The sequence below is a fragment of the Hippopotamus amphibius genome, chromosome 4, assembly GCF_030028045.1.
Source record: "Hippopotamus amphibius kiboko isolate mHipAmp2 chromosome 4, mHipAmp2.hap2, whole genome shotgun sequence".
Taxonomy (NCBI): domain Eukaryota; kingdom Metazoa; phylum Chordata; class Mammalia; order Artiodactyla; family Hippopotamidae; genus Hippopotamus; species Hippopotamus amphibius.
Window position 1 is genome coordinate 147810707 of NC_080189.1, and position 14114 is coordinate 147824820.

At 33.5% G+C, this 14114-nt stretch overlaps 1 protein-coding gene across 4 annotated transcripts in view; it reads left to right on the plus strand.

Annotated features, from left to right (window-relative positions):
- MNAT1 (MNAT1 component of CDK activating kinase) overlaps positions 1–14114 on the plus strand; it is a 206573-nt gene that overhangs the window by 109778 nt on the left and 82681 nt on the right. For 3 of the 4 annotated variants that reach the window (XM_057731251.1, XM_057731253.1, XM_057731254.1), the window contains exon 7: positions 11820–11941. In XM_057731251.1, the coding sequence (XP_057587234.1) occupies positions 11820–11941 (122 nt within the window). Of the gene's footprint in view, positions 1–11819; positions 11942–13188; positions 13515–14114 lie in introns of those variants that run through there. The other variant, XM_057731252.1, reaches the window with a different exon arrangement.

Sequence of the window (14114 nt, forward strand, 5' to 3'; positions counted from 1 at the left end):
TATGAAGGTTATAAAATAGAGTTAGTTTTTTTTTAATTTTAAAAAACGAAAACAAATTATGTGATAGTCTGTGTACTCCTGTGTTTGTGGAACCATTTTTATGCTCCGTGAACACATAATGTTCTCAGATGAAAAATTTACCAAGATTGTGATTTTTTTCTGCATTGCTTTTGTAATTCATATCATAAACATAAAACATATCTGTCAATTATGAAGAATGATCTATTAAAGTGTAGTAAAATGTGATTTAAAGATTTGGTTAAGTCAGCTTTCTAGGAAGGTAGCTTACTTCTGCATTGCTAGCAATTCTTTCTAGTTGAAGTAGTCTCTCTGGTTCATATTTCAAAATATATTCAATTTAAATGGATTCATAGACAAGCCAAAATTTGTATATTTTTTTGAGGAAGATGATATTTTTGCTTGTTATAAAAATAAGACTGAACTTCTAAGAGAATTTCTAAGAAGAATGAAGCACATATCTCAGTACAGGTGAAATTTGCATCAATTTAAGTGTACTAGGGCAAAGTTGAATGTGAATATTTTCCAAAAAGAAATTGAGTTGTATGTTTTAATGAACTAGGGTAACTTTCATTTAAGAAGCATTTATATGCTAACATTTTAAAACAAATGAGCATTTCCTAATTTACATTTAATAAATATAAATATACATTGCTGAATGCTTGAAAGTAGAATCAGTTCTGGTGGTGTATCTTTTCTATCATCCCCTCACTAGTGCCTAACATCCACTAAATGTTCAGGTAAATCAATTTTTATACCGTAAGAAAGTGCTTGGTGAATTCTGGCAGTATAGTGTTTAAAACCTGGGTAGGTTAGTTGGCCTTGGGGAACATTAGTTTCTTTTCCTGTAAAATAAAATAATACTTGCCTCAACTGTATGGATAGGGACTAGCATAGTACATGGTGGATAGTAGATATTCAATAAATATTTCTGTGTCCTTTGTGTGGAACCCCACTGTTAAGTAATCACATTCTATATCTACATGACTTTAGTAAAAGACAGTTTATGCGAAATTGCAAGGGAATCAGAGAATCCTAGGTATTCTGCTATTCTACATTCAGAGTCTAGATCTAATTGCATGGTGGTTTTGTGAAGGTGGTAGTGGTGGTATGTGTTTGGGGAAGGCAGATTGGGATGGTTAGGGTATTCATAGTCAGTATAGTTTGGCTTAGCTATGGTGGGAATAGCACAGCTATTATTTTCTATGGTGGGAATAGCACAGCTACTCATTCTGTAGTTAAATGACTTCAAATTGAACTGTATTTGTTATGTAGTTTTTCAGGGGAGTGACTTGGATTAGAGGATTGAAGTGAGTGGATATTGTGGATCATTATAAAACATTTGTTCATTCATGAAACAAACATTCCTAATGTGTACCAAGAACAGTACTAGGCACAGAGTGTTTAGATCTAAATAAAATGTGATTTCTTGAATTATTCAGTCTCTATTATGCTGTAAAGAAGCTTTCTGCTACCTTTTCACTGAAATATATTTCTGCTTCAAAATACTACTAATCTTACGTATTTCTTGTTTTGCTTATATCATAACAGTAATATTTGTAGATAACTTTATATAAAGCAATTTTCATATTTTATCATATTCAAAAATTTAGACTTATGTGTAAGTTGTTATTGATGGTTAACTAAAAGTTCACCTAAGGTGCCAAGATAAGAATTCTTTTTTTGGAAACTATTTTTGTTACTACTAAAAGTAAATGAGCTACAGTGCTGTATGCCTGAAAAGTTTTTAAAATTTCTGGTAAACACTGTTTTCCTTAAAATTAGTGCAGACTCTTTTAAGGCGGCAGGTTTTGTCTCACCAAATAGTCTCCTTGATGTTTTTCTTTTCTGATCTTTTTATAGAAACAGATATGATTTGCTGGACGCTCTGTCCTCTTGGCAACAAATGGTAGTTCAGTAGCAAGACAAGCATCAGAGAAAGAATGTAAAAATAATACTTTTCAACACTGCCTCATTTATCAGTGCTCAAGGGAAAATAAAACCTAGAACAACAAACCCAAAACAAAATAAACAAAAATCTCTTCCTTGGACCCTACTTTTTCTTTAAGCTAATACCATATCTCCCTATTTTCATTTTATCTTATAATTTGATGAAAATAATAATAAGTTTATTCAGTGTTTCTGCTTCTCAACTCACATTCTTTCTTCTGTCATTTGTATCCTGGCTCCTATTTTCACTACTGTACTGAAGCTGTTCTTGGTATTAAAATTCTTTTCACTAGAAATGCTCTTCCTTTCCCTCCATTTCAGCCCCATTAAGCCTTCATAGCCCATCTCAAATGTAATTTTTTTCCATGAATTCAATTGACTGAACATTCAAATACCTGTCGTGTTCAGCAGAGTCATATCATATGTGCATTTAACTTATTTGAATTCAACTAAAGTTGAAAACACCGAACTTTCTGCCAGTAAAAAATGTTTTTGAAACAACATAGTTGCCGAAAGCAAGCCGAGTACTTTATCTGGTTTTCCACAGGACAAGCAGTAAGCTATTCTAATGCTGGAGGAAAAACTAGCTGAGTTGGATTTATATAAAGAGGTTATAATATGCACAGAACAATGTACAGTATACTTTATGGGCTATTTAAAGGATTTTTGAGGGGTTATTTTGACCAGTTTTTGCATTACTCAAACTTTAGAACCTAACTCCTGTGCAAGGTGTGACTTCATTGTTACAGCTGTGTTGAACTTGAATCAATCACATCACTTAGGATCCTTCTAGATAACATTTGAATGTCTCTTGGATGTGTTAGGTGTAGAGCTATTTAAGGCAGAGATGACTGTCTTAGTTCTTTTCCTGTCTTTATTTTTGTATCGTGGGGGAAAGAAGTTTGTATACATAATTATATTCAATTTGGTTAAATCAGAGGGAGAAAGTGTTATTCCTTTTATATTTCATGTTCACTGGTAGTTTGGAACCCTGGGCTTTCTGAAAACAAAATGCATGTGTCCACAAATATATTGTTGCATTTAGTTTCTACATAAGCCATACTCGTTCTACACCAATACAGAGGAATTCATAGAAATGCTTTTTTTAAAAAAATGTGCTGGGAATTCCCTGGCAATCTAGTGGTTAGGGCTTGATGCTTTCACTGCTGGGACTGGGGTTCAGTCCCTGCTTAGGGAATTAAGATCCTGCAAGACGCATGGCATGGCCCCAAAAATTAAGTAATTAATTTAAAAAAATGTGCAGGATTTTGTTATTATATTTGAGATGCTTTAATGATACTAATCGTTTTCTACAGGTATTGTTTCCTAATTTTTTCCCTACATTTAAAATTTCTGTATATGCTACATTCTATTTTTGAAATTCTTTCTCAAGGAATAGTTTAGATTAGTATGACAATATGAGTTCTAAAATAGAGTTGATGTATTATTAAAGAACATTTTTCTGTGTGGTAATTTGAACACTAAGTGTGTGTGTTGTGGGGAGGAGATTACACATGAATTTAGTTAACAAGGGCCTAAAGTAATTTCACTGTAGGGAACAGATTTTGGTGATGTATTCAGGGCCAATTTGATACAGAAACAGTTTTGGAGACTTAGGTTGGCCAAGTGAGGATGTAATTTTTTTTAGGACTGTTTGATTTCTAATGATGAACAAGAAGTTTAAGCCTAGCTAGATAGTTAAAGGAGTTCTTCTTTGATGTTGCAAAGCATATCTTAAATATTCGAATGGAACTGATTGTCACTAAGGAGCCAGAAAAGTATGGTGCTATTCCGAGGATATTCAAGATGAATCCTCTTTCATATTCTGGAAAAGCCCTTTTTTTTCTGAGAAGGAAGAATTTGGGGAAAAATAGGTAATCTAACTATTAGGCATCATATTTCAAAAAACAGGAATGCTCTTAAAGGCTGATTTGTGGTAATAAGTCAATGTTAGAATTCTTTAAAAAGCCAACCATAATCATTTTTTTTAAAGTTATATTCTGCTCATTCCAAAACACATTCAGAAAGGGAATGGAGTCTGAATGATTCTAGTAGTGTGTTGAGTATCTGGGAATCAGTGATTGTTTTATCCATTGGCTGTTTTTTGTGTGTTTTTTTGTGGTTTTTTTTGTTTGTTTTTTGTTTGTTTTTAGTATATATAGAATCAAGTTATTTTACATTAATTTGGGGAAAGTTATTTTTATTTTCATGATACATTATCAGGTAGTGGTTTATTTCCACTTAGTGGTCATGAAATCACAGCAGGTTAGACCTGGAAGAACAGTCCAACCCTCCAGTTTGTCCCCACCCCCATTGTTGAGGATGAAAATGAAGCTTAGAGAAACAAAATCACCTCAATTCATTTTAGTTTAGAGGCAGTGTCAGCATAAGTATATAGTTACTTCTTACCATGCAGGGTCTTGTCCCTCATGTGTCTTATGCTGTTTACTGTAAATTTTGAAAGAAATTAGAGAAAGCCATTTCTGTGGGGGAAAATGAATTGTACTTACCATGAAATTATGTGCTACCAGGAAGCTGTTACCATGCAGCTGTTGCAGTGATGACAGGCTGATATCACCCTAGAGTGACCAGAACAGCATAGTGTAAAAATTGCTCTGCTTGTTCCTAAAATAAATTGAAAACAACAGAATTACTGAAAGTAATTACTTAGAATGAGTAGCTGGAAGGCAGTGCTACATATATTTTTTAAGTATTCTCTATTCCATTAAAAAACTGTGTGAGTACGCGCACAAACAATTAAAAAAATATGTCCACATCCACATACAGATGCATACATCTGCACAAATAGAAAACACATGTACATTATGTGCACACACATATTTAAATTATTAGGGTGTTTACTGACATAGAAACAGTATTTCAAAAATAATTGATTTTCTGAAAAGTCTCCTGTAGATATCTTCTCTGGAAATAATCAGTAGAATTGTAGTGGTTTAATACTCTGAGACCAGTGAAATATTCTGGTTTGTAATTCCCTTTAGCAATGTGATATATTCTGTGGGATTTGATAAATTTAACATGTGAGAGGATCCAGTCATCACTATCATTGTTTACTGTTTGTTTGTTTTTGTTTTGCATCTAGGTGATTCAATGAAATAAAAGTAGAAGGAACAATCTCATTGAAAAGTGATCTACTAGAATATAAGCTCCCTGATGGCAGGGACTTGTATCTGTTTTGTTCACTGCTGTACTTTTTAGTCCTTGGCTAAACTAATGTTCAGTAGTTCAATATTTGTCTTTTGAATGGGTGTTGATTACAACAGAATAACCACAATGTTTTGTTGTCTGAAATTTTGTTGAAATGAGTTCCTTTTTTCTTTTTTAAGAACTTCTATTGAGATACAGTTAATAGACAATAAACAGCATATATTTAGAGTGTACAGTTTGGTATCCCAATCTCCCAATTCATTCCCCCCCAACCCTCCCAGGGAAGTCCTGATCATCTGTTTTCATTTCTCTTGGGTAGATACCTTCGAGTGGAATTACTAAATCATATAGTAAGTTTATTTGTAAATTTAAGAAAAACTGCCAAACTAATTTCAAAGTGGCTGCACCTTTGTACACTCTCCCCAGCAACGTTTAAGGGTTCTAATTTCTCTACATCCTCGGTGACACTTTGATTATAGCCATTGTAGTGGGTGTGAAGTAGTACTTCATTGTAGCTTTAATTTGCATTTTTCTAAAGATTAATGGTATTGAGCATCATTTCATGTACTTGTTAGTCCTGTGTGCATCTTCTTTGGTGAAATGTCTATGAAAATTTTTGTGCATGTTTAAATTCGGGTTTTTGTTTTTTTAAAGAACTATTCAGTTATAAGAGTCCTTTGTATATATTCTGGATACAGATTCTCTATAAGGCATGTAATTTGCAAATATTTTCTCCCAGTCTGTGTTTTATCTTTTTTAAAAACCTTCTCAATCCTTTCTTCCCAGTTGCCCTGTTTCTGTTAATTTTCAGCTCTGTCTGGTTTTCACATTTTAGTATTCAACCCAGCTATTCCAGATTGCTACCAAATCTTGCAGTTTTAATTATAATCTTTTTTTTTTCTCTTCCTCTCAGTCACCACTCAAATCTTCAAACCTAAATACTAAAATAGCTACAAACCTGACCTACTTAATTCTAGGCTCTTCTTTCTTTGGCACTATTGTATTTTTCTCAGCTATACATGTGTGGCAGTTTTTCTTTTGAAACTAATAAAGATTCCATGATATATTTTTAAACTATTTATAATGAAAATTTTTAAAAATAGCAAAGTAGAAAAATCATACAGTGAATACTCATATGCCTAATGTTTAGATTCAGTAATCTTTAATTTGCTTCATATATATGTATCTTTTTCTGAACCATTTTGAAGTAAATTGCAGTTACAGTGAAATTTTACTTTTAAATTCTTTAGCCTGCATCTCCCTCTAACCTGCCCTGATATAGGACATAACCATAATGCTGTAATCACACCAAACACAATTAATAAAAATACTGTAATGTAATCTTATACCCAGTCCATATTCAAATTTCATCAATTGTCCTCCAAATGTCTCATGACTGTTTTTTCCCTTCCTAAATTGCTACTGAGCTAATGACTCTTGTTATATTTATTAAACCTTTTAATTCTTTTAAAATCTAAAGCAGCTCATATCTCATGCTACATTTCTTGCTTTTCTTTCTCATGCCACTGACTTATTGACGAGACCAAGGCAATTGTCATATAATATGGTTTCTAATTTTTCCCCATGTTGTTGTTCAGTATGGTCCCTAGTGTATATTTATTATCTTTTTTATGGTTATAAAAATATACCCATCTTGGCCAATTTAGAAAATACTGCATAAAGATAAAAATGTAAACAGTTCATAATCTCATCACCTAGAGATTACTACAGTTAACATGTTGATGTTTTTATTATAGCTTTTTTATTATGCAGATATAAAAAATAGTTTAGATCATCCTTATTATTTACTTAATGTTTTATTTCTCTTGAACATAATTTTAAATGGCATACATGCTGTTAAAATTGAACTCATGTTTACTTAATTTTCACAGTATTGTTGAACATTTATGTTCCTTTTGGTGTTTCACAGTTATAAACTGTGATGGTCAGTCTTTTGAATAACAACTTGATTAGTATATTTATGATTTTTCTTATAAATTCTTACAAGTGGAATTATTGGGTTAAACTATATGAATTTTTTTTTTAATTAATTTATTTTCGGCTGCTTTGGGTCTTCGTTGTTATGTGCAGGCTTTCTCTAGTTGTGGTGAGCGGGAGGCTACTCTTTGTTGTGGTGTACGGGCTTCTCAGTGCCGTGGCTTCTCTTGTCGCAGAGCACAGGCTCTGGGGTGTGGGTTCAGTTGTTGTGGCTCAGGGGCTCTATAGCTCAGGCTCAGTAGTTGTGGCACATAGGCTTAGTTGCTCTGCGGCATGTGGAATCTTCTCGGACCAGGGATCAAACCCGTGTCCTCTGTATTGGCAGGCGGCTTCTTAACCACTGCCAGGGAAGTCCCGCTATATGAATACTTTAAAGATTTACTGAATTGTTTTTCATAAAGAAAGAAATTCCATTATTTGCTCTCCTATCAGCAGTGTATGAGAACATCTTTCTCTACACTCTCTTGTCATATTGAGCATTATTCTTTTATTTTATTATTTATTTGGTAATTTGATGGAGATAAAATATGTTTCAACATTGTTTTGAAGGGTCTGATTTTTTACCATATGAGTTCAAATTAGTCTTGGAATATTTTTTGGCTATAATTTAAACTATACCATACTGATTCAGTTTCTTTCCACTCCCACCTCCCCACATATCCATTCTCTGCTCCTGTTTATTTCATATTGTTTCAAGACACAACATACTGCTCTAGTAATATTGCTGTCTTCTTTATTGCCTTGCTTTTGTAGACTTTGTCTGCCCTCTGAGGTCTTGTACAAGTTGCACTGTTTCAGTTTTCCACCTTTCATTGATTCTTCCTCTCTTGATTTTCTATAGCCCTTCAGTCTATACCATATCATTTGGTGCCAAGTCAAATTTAGTTCAGATGTTAAATATCACTATTGTATCATGCAGTGTGACTTCTTTAATCAGAATCTTCCTTTTCCTGATAACTTAGAATAATATCACACTCACTGTTCTGTGTAGAAATGTCACTTTAATTATCATTTTGCATCCAGAAACTTTTAAACACCCTTTTGCCTCCAGTCATTTAAAAACCCCTAACATTTTCTCATAGGACTTCTTGAGATATCTGGTCTCTTGGTGATTTTTTTTTTTTTAATCTTAATCATGTTAGTGATTTATCCTATAAGTTCTTCCTCAGCTTTAGATCTGAGAAACTTGGCATCTATCCTAACACTAGTTTTGGGGGGAAAAGATTGAATATTACAAGACTAGGTTGTATATCATTTATGAACTTTTTCTCATTCTCATGATAAATAGAATTACCATTGAGTAATGTTTATTTCTCTCTAAATGCCATAATAAAAAAAATTTTCTTTTTGAACCTATGGCATTTTGACCATATCTAAATTATTAGAATTTATATACAAATTTAGGACTTGCTTATTCATATCAAACTTTTACATTGAGCGACTGATTATATTGTCTAAAAATAGGATTTGAAAGGCAGTGTGGTATGGTAGAGCCCACTGGACAGGAATTAGGAGATATGACTCTAAACTATAATGTGACCTTAGAGAACTTCATATTTTAGGGGTCTTAGTTTCTTTATGCATAAAATAAGAAGGTTAGGGAAAAGAACACAGGCTTTAGAATCTGACACCCTTGGCTTCTAATCCTCAACCTACCATTAACTACAGTGTGACCTTGCTAAGTCACATATCTAAACCCCTGCTCCTCATCCATGAAGTAGGGGTGATAGTATTTATCTCATAAAACTATTGTGAATACTAATGCATTAAAAGCCTGGCACTGAGTAAATAATGTTAACTACTATTATTATATGATCTTTTATGTACCCAGAAACTTGCAGAAAAGACTTTGGATTATATAACATCATAACTTGGGCATTGCTGCTGTTTAGGGAATGGTTACTTTTAATATGTTTATTCCCACTTTCATGACTTCAGAGAGCCTGTCTTTTTTTGAATATTATCTTCCCTGGAAACTATTCCAGCTCTTGGAATTATCCATTTTGTATCATCTTTCCTGGGCCTTGTTTTCTAATTTGTAATGTGAAAATGGAGTAATCACAGTAATCTGCATTACTGTGTTATGGGATAACTATAATATAATAAATGTCCTTTAAAAATTCTTACAGGTTTTCTTTTTCTTGTCTTTTTTTTAACCCTAAAATGTGAGAATAGTATTGGACTTTTTGTATCATGTGGCAGGAGAATATAGTACTTGGTAAGACACGTTGAAACAGGGATGTCAGTATGCCACTCAGAATGTCTCGCTTAGGCAGGCCCTTCTTAACCTACATAATACTCTGTACTCAGATTCATTGTTCAGAGATTGGATTACTGAGAGGTAGTACAAGACTTAGCTTGACAGTTTCAAGTTTATTTAGAAAGGCTGTGAAACATATGGAGGTTAAGGGTTAAAATAATGTTAATGGAGTTTTTCTTATATCTTACTTTTATCCTTTTTTGATGTGTATTATTTCAGCCAGGTAAATGAGCAAATCAGAATATCTAAAACCCATTAAAAATTGTAATAAGATATACATAACATAAACTTTACCATTTTAACTACTCTAAAGTATATTCACAATGTGCATCCATCACCACCATCCATCTCCAGGATATTTTTTTATCTTCTCCAATTAAAACTTTTTTCTCATTTAAATACTAATGCCTTATTCCCTGCCTCCCCACAGCCTCTGGCAATCATCATTCTGCTTTCTGTCTCTATGAATTTGACTACTCTAAGAACTTCATATAATTGGAATCATACAGTATTTGTCCTTTTGTGACTGGCTTATTTCATTTGCTTAGCATATCTTTAAGGTTCATCCATATTTTAGCATGTATCAAATTTCTTTCCTTTTTAAGACTGAATAATATTCCATTATGTGAATATCCTATTCATTATCCATCAGTGGACACAAGCATTGCTTTTACCTTTTGGCTATTGTGAATAAAGTTGCTATGAGCAGGGGTGTACAGATATCTGTTCAAGTTCTTGCTTTCACTACTTTTGGGTATTTACCCAGAAGTGGAGTTGTTGGCTCATATGATAAGTTTATATTTAATCTTTTGAGAAATTGCTATCTGTTTTCCGTAGTAGCTGCACCATTTTACATTCCCAGCAGCAATGCACATCCTTGCCAACACTTGTTATTTTATGTGGTTTTTGTTTTGGATAATAGCCATCCTAAATAGCTGTGGGTGTTAAGTGCTACAGTTGGGCCCTTTGTATTTATGGGTTCCATATCCATGGCTTCAACCAACTGTGAAATTCCATCTGGGTTTGGTTGAATTTGTGGATGTAGAACCCAGGGATGTGGAATCTGGGGATAGGAGGGTTGACTGTGCTAGTATGCCATTTTATATAAAGGACTTGTGCATCTACGAATTTTGGTATCCCTGGGGTGACTTGGAACCAGACTCCCCGGGGATACTGAGGGATGACTGTATATCATTATAGTTTTGATTTGCATTTCCCTAATGACTAATGATGTTAAACATCTTTTTGTGTGTGTGTGTGCTTATTGGCTATTTGTATATCTCTGGATTTGCCTAAGTTTGGTGAAGGACTTTTGAGGTCACAGTGTCAGAGAAGCTATTAATATGGTGGTAAACTAGCTAGGATAATGCTACATGGTATTAAACATGTAGAAGAGAAAAACCATGAGTCATATGCAGACATTTTAGTGGTCATTCCTCTGCCTCAGTTGCACTCTGTCACTTTTAAATCATGGTTTTTACCTTTTTTTTCTTTCTTTAAATAAAAGAGAGAACAAAAGATTTCTGTACCAACTTAGTAATTTAGGGAAAAAGTAAACTAAGGGAGGTAACATGAATTAAAAACTAGAAAGCATTACAATTAGTAACTGTAAGAAATAGTTTTTATTAGAAAGGACATAGAGAAACTGATAAGAACTATACCAAGAAAAATAACAGAACTAGAGTTAGAATCAGAAAACATGGACTATATTAAAAAAAAATACGAATTTTAAAAACTTAGAATTCTATGCTCAGATTATGATAAATATGTAAATCTCAGTGTAGTGGTGCTGTGGCTGAGTGGCATTTTATTTTATATATTTTTCACCAAATATGGTCTTTTTATTTTAGTTATCCCTTAGTTCTTTACAGAAAAATACATGTATATTCTATTCAACTTAGTTTTTAGCATAAAATTTCCTCAGAGAGTGTGTGTGTGTGTGTGTGTGTGTGTGTGTGTAAGTAGACATCAAATACATTTGGTAAGTAAGTTTAATTCCATTGTAAAGACTGAAGAGAATAGACATTTATGTGGCAAAACTTTGCAAAGAATAATTACAGTAGTGTCCTTCTTTAACTAAAGCTTTCAACAAAACACAGGTTACCAAAACTGTCAAAGTTGTATAATAAAAATAGAAAAATGTGAGAATAGAGTATGCTTATATATTTGCTGAATTCTGCCATTGTCATTGAATAGCTGTACGCTTTAAGGCTGAATTTGAATTTAATGTTGGATTTGGTTTTCCTCCTTTAAATCATGTATCACTGACTATGTGTTAATTATATAATATGAGTTTCAGTAATGTAATGACTAATGGGTAGTATTTTTAATGTGAGGAATTTAGCTCATCTTTAAAATGCCTGTAAGTAAGTATTAATATGAAAGTAATATTAAAAAGTATTATTTTCCTTCACTTTTCTAACAGGGTCAACATATTTCATTAGCACCAATTCAAAAGCTTGAAGACGCTCTATATGAATACCAGCCACTGCAGGTAGAGACATGTGGACCACAAGTTCCTGAGCTTGAGATGCTAGGAAGACTTGGGTAAGCGTTCAGAAGAAGTTCTCATTGAGGAGCTGATGTTAAGGGCTTTTTTTTTTTTTAATATTTGTTTGTTTTTTAAAATATTTATTTATTTATTGGCTGAGTTGGATCTTAGTTGTGGCATGCAGGATCTTTTGTTGCAGCATGCGGGCTCCTCTCTAGTTGTGGCATGTGGGCTCAGTAGTTGCAGTGTGGACTTGGTTGTCACATAGCATGTGGGATCTTAGTTCCCCAACGAGGGATAGAACCAGTGTCCTCTGCATTGCAAGATGGATTCTTAACCACTGGACCACCAGGGGAGTCCCAGGGCTTTGTTGTTACTGTTTTTAACGGACACTTTAGCATTCTTAGATTTTGAGTTTACAGAACTTGACTCTTTTGTAAGAAATGAATGGTGCTTAATACTAAGTTAATACATTATTTTTTCTATGGTCCTGTTAGGTCTTTTGAGATTGAGATTGGATTGTATTAGTTCCCTTTTAAGGATGTCATTGGCAGCCAGCCATACTGAAGTAGCTGTTCATTTTTGGCTGTGTATTTTTTTTTTTTTTTTTTTTTTAGAAATAGGGGCTTTAGTCAGCAGTAAGCCAGTGAAAAAAGAGTTGAACTCCTTATCGTGAAAAAGAGTAGATTTACTCAATGTCTCTTGTGTACAGTGAAATTATATTTATGAGAAATGAGCCACAAAATATATTTTGTCAAAGGTTATGATGTAGGGCTGGCCCAGTGGCTCAAAAGCTGTGTTATATGCATCCATTTTGGAAATGAACTTGGGATTGTGGCTTTTGTGAGTGATGGAGATGATCACATTCTGTCTTAGGGGAACAAATGGGTATTTGTGTACTTGGAAAGTATAGCTCCAAACTTTGTTGGATGGAGCAAATCGTATCTTGATCTGGTATCTCAATCTAAACTATTGAATAAAAAGATAATTTAGAAACAGTTGTTTCTTAACAAAATAGCATAAAGAGTATAATGTGAAAAGAAAATAATGGATACAGTGAAACCAAGTAATAAAAAAGTAATTTAAAAAAAGGCCTCAACAGCAAAAATAAGATAGATGAAACAGATAATAAAACCTACATGCATCTTCAAAGCCAAAACTGCAACCTTGAATATAATGTGTAGTATTTTACACATGAACATGAAGCCTTCAAGATCAAATTACTGTTAAAATGATAGATAATTCACTTATCTGCTCTTTGGTAGATCTTAAGATTTTCTTCAGTTTTGTATTCTCTTAAAAGGCCTGCAACCGGGACTTCCCTGGTGGCGCAGTGGTTGAGAATCCGCCTGCTAATGCAGGGGACACAGGTTTGATCCCTGCTCCAGGAAAATCCCACATGCCACAGAGCAACTAAGCCCATGTGCCACAACTACTGAAGCCTCTGTGCCTAGAGCCCATGCTCCGCAACAAGAGAAGCCACTGCAGTGAGGAGCCTGCGCACACCACAATGAAGAGTAGCCCCTGCTCTCTGAAACTAGAGAAAGCCTGTGCATGGCAACAAAGACCCAATGCAGCCAACCAACCAATCAATCAGTAATACATAAATAAATAAATAAATAAATAAATTTAAAAAATACTCCATTAATGAAAAGGAGGGCAAGAAAAGAGAGAGGGGTAAAAAATAAAGAAATGTTATAATTAGGAAACAAATAGCATGGTGGTAGTTTTAATCTTAACTGTATCAGTAATTACATTAAATGTAAATGTTCTAAACAAGCACTATCCAATAAAACTGTTTGAAATGGGAATATTCTGTACCTGTGCTGTCTAGTATAGTAGTCACCAGTTGCATGTTTCTACTGAGCGATTGAATATGCCTAGTGTAACTGAAAAATTGTGTTTTAAATTTTATTCAGTTTAATTTAAATAACCACATATAGTTAGCGGCTACCATTTTTGATAGCACAGGTCTAAATGCTCCAAGTAATAGGCAGAAATTGCCAGATTGGATTGAAAAAGCAAGATTTACTGTGTGTTTTCTACAATAACGTGACATTATATGTAAAGATACAATTTCTCTGAGTTTTAAAAGTTTCTCTGAAATCTTGCATTTATAATTTGTTTTTATTTTGTAAGTAACTCAATCAGTATCTCTTCACAGATTTCTTCTGCCCATTTTCTCTATGTTTTCATTTTTGAGACTCTAATTTCACATATGTAAGACCT